The sequence below is a fragment of the Galleria mellonella genome, unplaced genomic scaffold (assembly GCF_026898425.1).
Source record: "Galleria mellonella isolate WM207_F2 unplaced genomic scaffold, CSIRO_AGI_GalMel_v1 utg65, whole genome shotgun sequence".
Taxonomy (NCBI): Eukaryota; Metazoa; Arthropoda; class Insecta; order Lepidoptera; family Pyralidae; genus Galleria; species Galleria mellonella.
Window position 1 is genome coordinate 7,281,836 of NW_026442138.1, and position 15,048 is coordinate 7,296,883.

The following is a 15,048-nucleotide window of genomic DNA, read 5'->3' on the forward strand; positions in this document are numbered from 1 at the left end:
TACTTCTTGTTCAACTTCAGTGCAACATTACTATTCTTGCTGTAAATATGAAATCATTATTTGTGATAATAATTCTTACATTAACAAAATGCCAATTGACGATACAAATGAGAGAAGAATCAACAACAGGATTAGCAATACAAATAAAAGATATGCCATCTAAAGTTCAAGGAATACAGAAGAATTACGATCGAATTACACCGAAAATTCCTATAGAAGAAAACAGAGAGAGTCGAATCTATTTAGAAGATGTTTTGTTCGCTCTGAAAAATCAGAACTGGACAGCTGACGAAGAGCCGTGTTTAAATCAAACTCTAGTTTTAATTGAAAGCTTACAGAATTTTACTTTGTGGGCTGTATTTAGTAAGTAAATGTGTTTAGTTCTTATGTACGTGCTATGATCTACCTAAATAATACAAATTGTTTACGAATAATTTCTTGTTAGATTGGGATTCTATATCATCTCAACCACTCGGACTTTTGTATGGAAATCGATATCAACTTGGCAATTTCGACGAATGCTTAAAAACGCCTTGGTCTAACATTCATCCTGAATTAACAACTCAATACTGTTTATCCGAAATAGTATTAGAGAGAACGGATCATTTTGTGAAGAAGAGGAATAAAACCCACGATTGGAGATATCACCCTTACGGATCTGTTCTAGACTATTTACAGGTATGTAACTAGTTTTTGTCTTGTATCATTACGCAATTATCATTAATAATGTTCATACTGAAGTTTGAGAATAGAATAAAAATCATTGTATTTGAACGATTAATAAATATAATACTTAAATTATATAATTAAACAATTATTGTATACAAATCAAATACTAAAAATATTGCAACAAGCATTTTAATTTATTTTTCTTTTGCATTCTCCAAATATGTGCTTCTTTACTAATTAAAATTAATATTTCATAAAAAATGTAATGAATAATTAACAATCATTTTTTAAAAGATTACTTATCAAATATTTATTTAGAAATCTTGAAAATGTTCTAATAGTATGTGAGACAGTTTACGTTTGCTTAATAATTATTTGAATTAAAATAAAAAAAAATCGCACTTTGCCAGTATATATTCTACTATTAATAATTTTGTTGAGAGTAGCGTGGAAAAATTAATATATGAATGTATTTAGCTATAAAGCTAACAAATATAAATCTGTTACAATAATTTTATTTTAAAAGGACCGTACTGATAATCTTTAAATATATATACGCTTAGTAAACTCTACTATTAAATTAGTAAGTAATTTAAGTCGTAATTTTTAAACAGAATTATCTCCCATGTTACATGTAAAACATATTACATACATACGTACTTACCAAATACGAAGTAATGTTATTTATCCCCCTTTATCATCCCTCACTGGTACTCCGCTAAACATTGTTTTTTCAGTATGATCTTTTATTGTAATTTATTGTATTTATAATAAGTTTACTACTACAATATTTTGGAGGAAACTATAAAGTGTCTATCTGTCTATATAAACCTTAATGGTACAGGCATCATTACATTTTCATGTTATATATATATATATATATATATATATATATATATATATATATATATATATATATATATATATATATATATATATATATATTATACAACATAGAATGGCAATCAAGCTGACGGTCCACCTGATGGAAAGTGGTATATATATATATATATATATACAATGTATTATTAACAAATAGATTTTAATGGAAATGTAATCAAGTACGGACTAAATGAAAGTAGTTAGAAATCGAAACGTTTAATCATATGATTGATTTTTTATTTGTACTTGTATTGGACATTAGCAGACACTTATAGTCGGGTTAATCATTGGTTTGTACTTAATTGATTTATAATATTCTGATGATGGTATTATTATTAAGTTCTATTAAAACAGATTAATACTATAGTATTAATTTACATACATCCAGTATCGACCTCCCCATACACGTGCTATCAACGAATTGACATGGGGTGTGTGCGTTCCCGCGAATTGTGGACCGCGATCTGTGGAGCGTCTACTAGCGACCATGCTGGCTCGCAGTCATCTAGGAGTAGCTGGCATTCGACCTCGTATTGCAGTGGACAGCCCATGCCAGAAGATGAGCGATTCGAGAGAGTACGATGCGCTTTTCTTCGCATTTTTGTTAGTATAATTGTTTAACCCTTATTTTATTTACAAAAGGCTGTAACATCAAATGTAATACTAATTTACTAATTTTAATTAAAGGTGAGCATTTAATATAAAATTATACTTGTTAGTCACCAGTAGATTACAGTAGTAGATAGAAGCGTGGCAACTACTGGCAAACTCCTGAAATATAAAAGCAATCTAGCCTTTCTTGCCCCATACAGACATTTATCTACTTAGTTACCTACTCTTACTCGATAATATACAATCAGAAGCTCAAAATTATATTCGATAGATTATAAATATACTTGTTATTTTTTCAGTGGCATCCTTCTACTTTTAACAACAGTATGCATTGTATCAACGATTCTGAACATTCGAAGGAAGGAACACTCTACCAGTAAGACTATGTACTAATAATAAATGTTTTAGCAAAATAATTATATTTTATAATTTTAAACTTTGTTATTAATAATTATAATATTTTTTTCAGTGGACCGTATCATAAAGATATTTTGTTTAAAAGAAAACGCATCGAATCTTTTAATAGCCAAAGAGGAAGGCACTGAAGTTCTCTATGGAATTAGATTTTTTACTATTTGCTTTATAGTCATGGATCATCAAATTGGAATAATAAACGCAGGCCCAATTAGCAATGGTCTGGAAGTTGATCATGTAAGTTATAAAGACTAAATTGACAAACGCCCAATCTGTGTTATTATTCCTGAGTTTAGAGTGATTAGACATTATCTGCATACCCAGTAATTTCTATGCTGGGTATTAAACACGCCTATAAGAACGATCAATAGTCCAAAGCATTTTTCGAACGATTACTTGTCTTTTAGGGAGGCATTTCTTTGTCGATCCGTTGAATGATTTGAAGCATAAGATAGTAGATAATATAGCTAGCACTAATATGGCGCTGGTCGATCTTAAGTCACCGATTTTCCGTTGCTGTAGATCGGCGATATGCTAATACATTAAAAGTGCCACTACCTTATTGTAAATTGTGCTATTAGTATATATTAAATCAACAATACAAATATTGTTTATATTGTTTACTTTCTTCTTAAGGATGTTCTATCAGTTAAAGGCATGTTCGTGATACACGACGACTTATTTGTGGACACCTACTTCTTCCTGTCCGGATTTCTTTTAGCAACTGCTATTACAAAATATAAAAGACTGCCCAATGTCTTTATTCTTATTTTGAAGAGATATATTAGGTAAGTATAGATCTTATTTATTTATTTTATTTATTTATTTAAGACAAACAGACAAGTACTAAATCTGACTTGAAGATAGCTAGGTTTTAGGTTATTTGAAATGTTAACGACCTTTTACATTATTTCTTTTTAGGTTATCAGTTGGGTTTGCAGTTGTTATATTTTATCTATGCGCTGTATATCCATACACGGGATCTGGTCCTCTATGGAACCGAATCATTGCCGGGGAGACAGAGAATTGCCGCCAAAATTGGTGGCTCAATCTCCTAATGCTCAACAATTACATTGATAGTGAACATATAGTAAGTACATATCTAACTACTATTGGCAAATGAAATAACGATAGTTTGTAAGCAAGTCTATTTTATGTTTTAAATAGCAGGATGCAGTAATAAAACGTATATATATTTGTGATATAAAATAATAAGTTTAGTGAAAAAATACAAGACATGTCTTATAAAAATCTGACATAGAACCAATTTATTATTATAATACATTGTTCTAAAAAACCTCAGTGTCAACAGCCAGTATTAAAACTCCAACATTTTAATAAAGGCAATTTGAATTTGACAAAAAAAAAAAAAACAATATTCACAATCTACAAATGGATAATTTGATAATAATTTTAGTGGAGAGAATTAATTATATTAATATAAATAATGACAGTAAATTTATATTAATGTGTAGGTAATTAGATTAAGTATCTATAAATAAAAAAAACTAAATAAAATAGTAAATTGCGATTATTTAGAAGTTATAAAAATTAGGTTATTTCTTGAAATATTCTCATATATTTTTTTTTTTTTTTACCCCGGTCACTGAACATGTCCCGGTCACACGGACAAAATCGAGGGTAAAAACTAGTCAGGTTATAAATTAATCAATTTGTTTGCAGTGCCTAGTAATTTCTTGGTACATTCCATGCGATTTCCACTTCTTCGTCGTCACCATATTGGTCTACTGGATATACAAGAATTCTCCTCGACTGGGTCTCACTTGTGCGGGAGTATTGGCCATAGCTTCCATTGTCGTCCCAGCCATATTAAACTACCTCAACAAATTGCCGCCTGTCCAGTTATTTACTTATGAGTAAGTATATTTAGAACCTATGTAGTCCCAGCATAGAATAGGCCACCTCTTCCTTTTCCGTGGATGTCGTAAGAGGCGACTAAGAGAACTTAACGGTCGGGTAACTTAAGAGATGCCCAGCAGCGTCCCTTTTAAAATGTCTCCAAGGCTTAATTGCGGTTGCCAGCCCGCCTGCCAAGCGTGGTTACCACTGGCAAACTCCCCAATAGAGGAAGGCCTATGTTTAGCAGTGGACAATTAATACCTATGGTAAGTATAATTAAATACAATTTATATTTACGACTATATACATTTTACTTTGTATTAATTAATCAATTTTAATTATTTTGCTTATAAATTTGGTATAATTATAATAAAATAAGTCTAGTTGCGAGAACTAAGTTGTATAGAACTAAAGGTCTGTTTCAATTATTCTGAAATTTCTGTGTAGAACTACAATAAAGAACATATATACCTTGTGACTTTTATCGTTGTTATTTAGCCTTAAGAAATTAACCAACATGGAAAAAGAATAAGTTATAGTTTTTCTTTTTATTTAAATTCCCTAATTTTTTTATTATTAGTTTATAACTTCCATGTAACGAAATTTGTTTCATGTCCTATCGAAATAAATTTATTTAACGATTCCCTTCTATAATTTGCTATGTTAAAATTGTGTACCTATTTATTGATGCTAGGTAGATTGCATGATAGATAGTACTACTAGACTGTATAATGCAATGAAGAACTGCGTCAAATATACAATTATTACGACATAAGAACACGCTGTTGAATCATTACTTACCATGGAAATCTATAAAATGATTCTGTATATCTCCTACATACCTACCACGCCTTGCATAATTTCCTTGTAATTGTTTCGTCCATCCATTGTTTACTAGTTTGCTATCATTATATACATGATTTATTATGTTTTTATTTACATTGACCGACCTGATGACATAGTTAAATGGTTACAGGTTTTATTTGTACTATCAAAATTTTATGCATGACAAGGTAAGGAGTTGTTAACTTTTTGCGCAAAGTGGGTAAATTGGATTTTTTTTATTTCACTCTTATGCAATTTGGAATTAAAAATAAGCTGATTATCTAACTAATAAAAAATTGGTTATATTCATCTATAGGTATGAATCATTGTGCTCATGATACCCCTCACATGTTTTTCAAATAAGTCAATCCTGGTTATTTTTTATATAAAAATAAATATATAATATTGACTTATAAAACTAATGTAAACTTAAGAAAATAATGTCTTTTTCTAATTACAGTTTTGTGGCAGACCCCCGTGCTAGTGAACAATTCCATGTTACATACATCAAAAGCCATGCAAGGTATGCAGCTTACGTGGTTGGCTTCGCTAGTGGACTTATCTTTTTCCATTATGGGCCTGCTGGAAACATTAAGATCAAGGTTCGCATTTAATTGATATCCCCAATCGCTGGATTTTTTATAAAATAAGATACAACTCATATTTGTAGTTGATAATACAGTTTTCTATAGATGATAAATTGCCGTGTGGCCTCGGCTGTGGGTGTCGTGAGAAGCGACTAAGGGAACTTAACGATCTAGGGATAGACAGTAGCGTCCACCTTAAAACATCTCCAAAGCCTAACTGCGATTGCCAATCTGCCTGTCAAGTGTGGCAACTACTGGCAAAATCTCCCAAATGGAAAAGCCTATGTTCAGTAGTGGACAATAGACGGCTGATATGATGATGATGATGCGAGATGCAAAAATTTTGCAAATCGGTTAAATATTTTTAAGTAAATATAAACATAAAAATCAAACCTTTTCATTTTATAATATTAGTATAGAAAGCAAATAAATGTGTATACAACTACATATAACTTCTAAATGAGGCAGTAGAGGTAGACACATTTGTTGGGAATTATTAAAATTCAATGTACTAGAGGGCGAGATTAGTATCGCCATTTGGATTGATTTCTATCGTTAAATACTACAATACTTTTTTTTAAAGTTGGTAAATTTTAAGTATTTAAATCCGTTTAGTCTATTTTACACAAATATACTAAACGGAGGATACTCCGTTTAGTATATTTGTGTAAAATCTCCGTTTACACAAATAAACTCTTAATAAAACTGCAATAAAAATAACGGATGATTTTTTTATACCACTCAAAATTACAAGCTAAGGGCCCATTTGAATATCAGGTATTATTCTGATAGTCACAATTTTAAATGTTATGTCTACTCCTATATGCCTCAATACTCAATTACTAATAAATTCGGTTTAAATAATATATTTTCTCATAAAAATTGTTGTTAACTTAAAATGAGATTCAAATACAAATTAACAAATTATTGTGTTCACCCCTAAAGCTAAAGTTATTTACAGATTTTTACGTTTATTATATGTATAACAAAATTAATATACATGTATGTTTTTTTTGACATACATTCATAAAACATTTGGCAGTTTATTTTAAAGCATTCCTTATCCTTTATATAATGTCATTTTTTTTTCACTTTCATTTCACTATAATATTCTTTATATTAAATTAAAATACAGCTGTGAAAACATAGTTATTGAGCGGCGGAATAAATCCTATCAATAATAAAAAAAAAACTGTTCAGAATTAGCGATTATATCCTATAACATACACTAAAACATAGCTATGAATTAGAACCGCCTCTTTTTAAAGTTGTTTAAAAACACATTTCCAGAAATGGTCAGTGCTTGGTGCGTGTGTGGCAATGATGGTGATGTTGATCGTAATGATCAATGGTGCCACATTCCTCTGGCGTGAATACAACCTAATAGAAGGAATTCTGTATGCAGCTTTCAACAGGCCAATATGGGCTTGTGGTGTCGCATTACTTGTGTTTTGCTGTAGCTGGGGACATGTCCGTGAGTATAAAGGTTTTATATGTGCTACTAAGAATGGCAAATGACAGACTAATCACCCGTTTGAGGAAGAAAGGGATTATTTGTAATGAGGTGTAATGGCCCCATTGCAATGCACCTTATCAGGTCGACCTCTACGCGGTTCCCCCTGGAAATTATTGTAATTAAGACTTGCTAAATTTATCGCAATGGACTGAATGACCTGTTTTCATCCGCACCTATCATCTCTCACTGGTGCCCCGCCAGTGTATACCGATAGCACAGGTGGGATTACTAGGCCATTTTCACCTACAAAAAATATCACCCGTTTATAATCTTGTATCTTTTGTGCCACCCAAATTCTCTAGAAAATAAAAATAAAAAACTTGTTAAATTGAGACTTCTGTCAGGTTATTTTTAAACCGACGACCGCTGAAGAAGACTTATGGATGAAATCGAAACAAATGTGAAAAACTATAAAAACACTGAGTTCAATAATTTCCCATTATATATGTATATAGACAAGAGGCAGGTTAAGCACACATTTACGTATATAAGTTTTGCTTTTTTCAGCGGTTGTGAAACAATTTCTGACGTGGTCTCCGTGGGTGCCCCTCAGCCGGCTCACTTACGGCGTATACCTGACGCACACGATATTCATCACTAGGAATGTGTTCGTAGCCAGGAGTCCTCGCCATTTCGATGCATTGGATACGGTAAGTGTACCTAGTATTATTGAACTTGATAGATGGGGACAAATGGTTCCATTATCTAAATACCTTATCATATTGACTTTCACGCGAAATATGCGCCTGTGATTATGATAATTTTTAAAATAACTTAACCGCGAAATATGCGCCTGTGATTATGATAATTAAAAAAAAAAAGAAACCACTGAACTGATTTTGATAAAATTTGTATGGGCCCAATCTGTAAGTGTATTTATTCTTTTAGATACAACAATTTTCAATGAGTTATAAGGTAATAAACATGAAAATAGAACCAAATTGAGAAATAAACTCTTTAATTTTTTATATTTATCACGTGCCTATTACCCAGTAGAGATTCTAGTGTATTATGATCTATAATGCAAATATTGTTACATAATTATGCTTATATGATTAAATGGATAAATCAGAACACCTCGTTAGCTGTCGTCTCCTTGGTTTTTAGACTCTCAATTCTTTTTTTCAGTTGAACTCTGCAGCTGGAACTATATTTTGGAGTTGCGTGAGTTCTTTTCTCATCTGGTTGCTGGCAGAAGCACCCGCAAACAATTTGTTTCAACTATGGATTTCCAGCATGTAAGTCTATTATCGTGTATTTCTCATTCTCTCGTTAATTTTATAGGCGTGTAATGTATGGGCATTCATTATTTACTAAGGTTTCTCATTACGCTTAAAAATGTCATGTGTAATAAAGTTGTTCAAAATATAATTCCTCAATTTTGATGTTGACTTTCAAGGTAGCATAAATCAATATTGTTGTGAAATGTTACACTTTCTTTAGGTACTGTTTTATTTTTTAGGATAATCTAACATACTTTTGACTTTAATATATTCTTCATTGCACTCAGAAATACAGTAATAACATCAGTATTACAAATAATTTATTAAATGTGAAATTGTCTCTAAAAGAGACCTCTTTCTGTCAACCCAACATAGTGGAAGTCTTGAATAATGAAAACTTTGTCGGTATTTAAACTTATAAATGAATTATTAGTAATGGTTTTCATAATAGTGATTTGTAACCACCAAGAACTGTAGTGTGTCATCCAATTCTACACTCAATGTAATGTACAAAAACATATGAATACATTGAATTTTAATTTCAACGAAGTAGTGATCGTTTTTAAGACTCAGTTTTATTGAAGTTTGTAACAAAGGCATTAACTTTTGAGTGACTGACGTTACATATTCATTTAATTACTAGAAAAAATATATTTTAAAATCTAGACATTTCAATATTTTTGTTTGATTTCAGGAAAAAAGACGTATCGAAAAAAGAAGAGAAAAAGGTTCATGAGGACCCAAACACAATAACAACAATATCGAGTAGTAGTAATGACAATTTGCCATCAACAATATATTTTTCAAAAATATAATTAGGAATTATATATAAAAATATCCTTAAGTATCTGTTACTGTTTATTTACAATAAAAATGTGAAGCTATGTGTGTATTTTGAATATAAATATATAAGTTAGTTTGTATTTAGATAAACACATTCATGATTTCTTAGTAGAATCAACCATACTGTTTCCATTTTTTCCACTGGTAATTTTGCTATTTGATAGTTATTTATCGCCTCTATGTATTAATATGACGGAGAGAAATAAAACACACCTGGATCGGATCACTTCTATTTGTAGACAAGAGCAGTTACCCGCCAAATATAATTATTATAAAAATCTCGGTGTACCCACATACATCACAGTAATTAACGTTCCTTACTACTCAAAATTTGCTGGAAAAGAACTTTTACAGAGTTAAGCTCGCACATCTTTATTTAAATTAAATTATAACAATGTAATTTTTGTGTACAGTAAATAAATAAATATAAATAGGTAAAGTACCTACATTTTAAATAATGATGAGAGTACAGACAAACTAACACGTGATGAACAGTTGTGACCGTATAGAAATTGGTAGTGACGGGAACTAGCAGCCCCATTACTAGCAATCTTAGTTAGCAATATACCTAATATCAACCTGCACATAGTCCCTCCTGAAAACCATTATTAATAAGTTATTCATGATAATCTACAGATTTGGCTTCAAAATAAATAAATTAAGTATAATATTGCTATCATCCTTATAGAAATCGTTTAACGAATTATAGAAAATCAGAATTATAATTCGACAAATTATTTCCTCCTTTTTTATTTTCATTAGAAATACTTTTCACATAGTTCTATAATAGATCTCTATAAAATTAATTGCATTAAATTTTGTACAGTAGAGCCTGTTCAATACGAACAGAAATTCAAACTATTTTATAATTGTAAAATTTTTTTTTTTTTTGTTTTTCTTTTGTTTTATGGAATATGTCTTTTGTTATTCTCTATCACTTCATCAATATACATGCACGTCTATACTCGGCATTTTTATTTTTATTTTATTCTTCTGGTACAAGTTCCTGCATAATTGAGTTACAATAAAACCAGCGACCAGCAAGGAACTGAACAGAGCCATCTATGTACTATCATTAAACATTGTAAGTGTTGCCTTCCTGATAAAGTATTACTAGGTATATTAGATATAAAATTCTAAAACTTTCGTACAGATGGCGCCTAATTATTTAAGTAGTGTTTTTGTGTTTTAAAATTTTGCCGTATTCATTTATGTAATTTATTTGAGGCTGTGTTTTTTTTTTTAATGAGAAGTCTTTTTTAATGGGATGAAAATAAAATGATCCTACTTTTATTATCGTTATATACCGGCGAAATATCAGTAAAATGTAAATAAAATCAGGTAAATAGGTCCTTAATGTTCAACAGAAATTGACTACGATGATCTCCTGGGGGAGTAGTATGGAGGTTGACCTGAATTCTTAAGTTTTGCACAATGATTTAATGATAGACTCGTTTTGCATGTGTTCTCTATGTAATAGAGTATAATGTACTTACGCACTGGTGTTCTGAATTATGAGAGATAAGTACGGATAAAGTTAGGTCAGTTGTGACGAATTTATTAAGAATGGATCACAATAGTTTCTAATATGAACCGCGTTTAATTCGGTTTAACCAATGAAAATTGTAGCTTCTAATAACTGTCTACCTCGTTTAGAATTCCTATAAATAGACAAAGTAATAAAAATAACAATATCGACGCTGAAAAGGCAAAATGTATTAAGCGCCATCTAGTGAATTATATAGGATAATAAAAAACTAAACGAAAAGTGATAAAAGGTAGGTAGGTACGAGGTTTGTCCGGAAAGTACGTATAAAAGTTTTTTAAAAATTTTATTTTACAATTATTCAGGTAAATCAATTTTATCCCCTTCAAAGTACTCCCCCTGTGACATAATGCACTTGTGCCAACGCCGTTTCCACTGTGAGAAGGCTCCTTGAAAGTCCTCTGGTTGTAGGTTTCTCAGCTGCCCCGTCGTAGCTTTTTTTATCTCATTTATGTCCCCCAAATGCCGCCCCCGAAGTACCAATTTGGTTTTTGGGAACAAGAAGAAGTCACACGGGGCCAAATCCGGCGAATAGGGGGGTGTTCGGTCACCGTAATGGAATTTTTACTCAAAAACTCACGGACAACAAGAGAGGTGTGGGCAGGGGCATTGTCGTGGTGAAGAATCCAACGCCCCTCTCGCGCCAATTCTGGACGAACTCGTGCCACACGAGCTTTGAGGCGTCTGAGCACATCGACGTAGAATTTTCCATCAACTGTCTGGCCTGGAGGGACGAATTCTTGATGGACAATCCCCCGAACATCGAACTCTTTCTCGGCCCTCTCTGAATCTTTTTAGCCACTTGTGGACGGTTGGTTCCTTCACAGCATCATCCCCATAAACTGTTCTGAGATCGGCAAAAATTTCACGGCCATTCTTGCCGAGTTTCGAGAGAAACTTGATTACGACGCGCTGCTCTTCAACGGAAGCGGGCTCCATGCCGACGGGGTTTCGTTAAGAGGTAACTTCACAGATGGCGTGACAAGCCAGTTCGCACCGCACGGCGGTCAGACCAGAACTGAAGCATTGTTAGGGACATAAGGAAGGGGTCCTGCGCTTACCTGGCCTCCCCACTCCTCTTTCTCGCATTCCAGAACACTTTTATACGAACTTTCCGGACAGACCTCGTAGTGTAGTAAATATCTCATATGGTAATACTGTTATTATTAGGCATTGTAATTTTTGTTAGAAAACACTTAAAAGTTGTGAATTATAAACCAAATAAATGTCATAAGTTGGTCATTTCATGACTTAACTAAATCACAATCAACTTGCTTTGAATAATTTACTTATTAAATAGGTTTACCGTTCGACGCAGAAAAAAAATAACTGAATTCAATGATACAGGCATTCTTACTCATTAGCTGGATGCTTACGACTGTAATCTTTGATAAGGCATTTGTATAAATTTTCATTTTGTAATCAAAAATCTTCTATATGTGTATAATAAAAACGCTAGAAACATCTCAGCTGTGTTCCATTACAGGCAATAAATAAGTTGTAAAATAATTTAAGATTTTGTTCCTCAAAAAAAAAAAATGCTGACTTCAATCGTGGCAAAAAATGTAATTTTGTATTTAAAAACTAAACTACTGTATCGATTTTGATAATTTTTTTATAAGACAAATCTGAAATAAAAAAGATTTTTCTACATCAGTTTATAAATGGTGCAGTTATAATGTTATAATCATAAAAATGATAAATGTATTACATTTTCTTTTTTAACCGACTTCGAAAAGAAAGAGGTAATCAATTCGTTTCTTTATGTTTTGATATCGTTTGAAAATAAAAATAATAATTTAAAAAGTAAGGAAAAATTAAAATGTAATTTGTCGCCATATTGAAATTAAATATATTTCTTTATTGTATTTAATTTCATTATTGCGACTGATCATGAATTGTAGGGCAACCATGTTTTTATAACTTTCAAGACTAATTTTGTAAAGTTGATTTTTTAAAACCGAAAAAATACTTATTAAGGTAAGTACTCGATACCTAGCGATATTAGTAGCAGTAAAAGGAATAAATAATACATTCATATTCAAATCTTATTTCTTGACAAAAATTGTTCAGTTTAGTTTTACTTTACAATGAAAATATTTATTTAATATATTTTAATAAATTCGTTCTTAAAAAAGTTGTTTCTTAACTATCATTGCTTGATTTGTGGTTAGTTCTTTTAGGGTTTTTACTTAAAGTAACTTTCCGTTTAAGTATCTATGTAGTACAAAAAAATTTGTTGTTTTGCTAAAGCATTGTTTCCCATTTTATATATGAATAACACGCATCTATAGATACCTATGTTCGTACTCGTATTAAAATTGTGGTTATGTTGGTGTTGATTTCCGACATATTCACTAATATGACGCAGACTCGATAAGTCTTCATTAATAACATCCGCAATAGGTATTTATATCAATTACTTATTTTATGTGTAGAGATGTGACGATAGGTTTTCATCAAAACACCTTTGAGAATGATATAGCTAGGTATTATGAGTACTACTAGGCCCCATCTTGTTGTGGGTACCCATAGGTATACAAGTTTAAACACATATACTCTTATGTTTATGGATTAAAATCTGGATCCAGCTCCAGCGGAGCGCAACTGTGTTTGGCAACAGAAGCAGCCAACTCAACTCCGCGGGACTGGCAGTATATAATGACATAATTGAGGGGGGCCTCGCGAGGTGCGGGGGACGGTGGCGCGGGACGCATGCGCGGGTTTGACGGCCAAGGTCGAGGCCGCGCGATTCTGCCGCGCGCCGCCGCGACGGCTGGTCCCTCTCGCTCGCCCTCTGGAAACAACTGAGGGATAAATGCGCAGTTGACGTCGCGAGTGATCCTGTATCCTGAGTCCTGACCATCATACTAATAAGGAACAAGCACAGGTAACGCTAAAAATACTATAAGAATCATGAATAAATCGATCAAAACAATCTATTGTGTAATGTTTGTAATCATGTTTGTTATACATAGGTACATACAGCGAGCGGTAGCCTTGTTTTTACCGTGAAATATCTTCGCTTACAGAATCAATTTAATTTTTGGCTCACGAATAATATTGTATTAAAACATTACGTGGATAGGTGTAACTAGTTGTACCTAGTGAACAAGTTGCATGTACATAACTATGCTCATTACTCGCAAAATTGGTCCCTCACCTTGCGCACTTATTACTTACACGTCTCACGTCATCACGGACGCTAATCTTCCGTACAAACAATTTTGTTTGTGCTACTGGAATAGAAATCCGACAAACTATGCAGCATACTGAAACTACTGAGCAACCTTTTATAATAATTATGCAATTACAATATCGTATGAAACTTTATGAATGTATATAAACATAATGTTACAATTTATTGTACCATATGTCACAAAATTAAATATAATTTATCCACAAAGTTCGTAAATATATTGGCCCCGCAATAATTACGTCACGCAGTTTTGTTACTGGTCTATAAGTATAAGGAAAATTGTTTAATCAGATAGTAGCTACCTACAGCAATAGTAGCTTTAAGTTAGTAACAGAATTACCAGCAATATCATATTTCTTACATGTATTTTTAAATTTATATAAAGCTTTATTATATAATGTTAAATACTTAAAAAAAAGTGAATAAATAATGAACATGGTAGACATTTAGACTTTAAAGTTTAAAAGATAAAAGACAAAATCATCAATCTGCTTGTAGTAATAATTAAGATTGACTTATTTACCCATTCTGTGTCTACTTAGCATACAAATATATTTTTTTCAGTAATTTAAATGTATAAAAAGCAAGCTATAAATTGAAACAAACTACTAATTATTCTTAAAAAAAAAACTAGATAAATTGATAATTCATTTTATTTTAAATTTTAGTAGGCCGATTTACTGTTTCAGATACACAATATATATTTTAAAATATTCAAATTCTTTTGTTATTTGTTTAAATAATCAATAAATATTGATAATTAATGTAGAAGTAGATCCATTATAATGATGCTTTGTTTAATACCCTGTAAAAACTGTATAGATGGCTGCCATAGCCTTATTTAAAGTCAATATTTAAAACAGTTCCTGGAA

General features: G+C 31.6%; 1 protein-coding gene across 1 annotated transcript; it reads left to right on the forward strand.

The window, feature by feature from the left end:
- The first annotated feature begins 20 nt into the window (after positions 1-20).
- On the forward strand, positions 21-9,472 carry LOC116413615 (nose resistant to fluoxetine protein 6-like). Its single transcript, XM_031913747.2, has 13 exons — positions 21-363; positions 446-678; positions 1,940-2,154; positions 2,463-2,539; positions 2,633-2,814; positions 3,214-3,365; positions 3,499-3,667; positions 4,261-4,454; positions 5,723-5,864; positions 7,140-7,323; positions 7,873-8,015; positions 8,494-8,603; positions 9,283-9,472. Exons 1-13 carry the CDS (start codon positions 48-50, stop codon positions 9,401-9,403), a joined length of 2,238 nt encoding a protein of 745 aa, XP_031769607.2. The 5' UTR covers positions 21-47; the 3' UTR covers positions 9,404-9,472.
- Positions 9,473-15,048: the final 5,576 nt, after the last annotated feature.

What these genes read in the sequence shown, in the direction of transcription:
- LOC116413615 (XM_031913747.2), top strand. Translation starts at nt 48, where the DNA reads ATGAAATCATTATTTGTGATAATAATTCTTACATTAACAAAATGCCAA. An exon ending in CTGTTCTAGACTATTTACAG is followed by an intron (nt 679 to 1,939) that starts GTATGTAACTAG and finishes ACATACATCCAG; the next exon opens with TATCGACCTCCCCATACACG. An exon ending in ATTTTGAAGAGATATATTAG is followed by an intron (nt 3,366 to 3,498) that starts GTAAGTATAGAT and finishes ATTTCTTTTTAG; the next exon opens with GTTATCAGTTGGGTTTGCAG.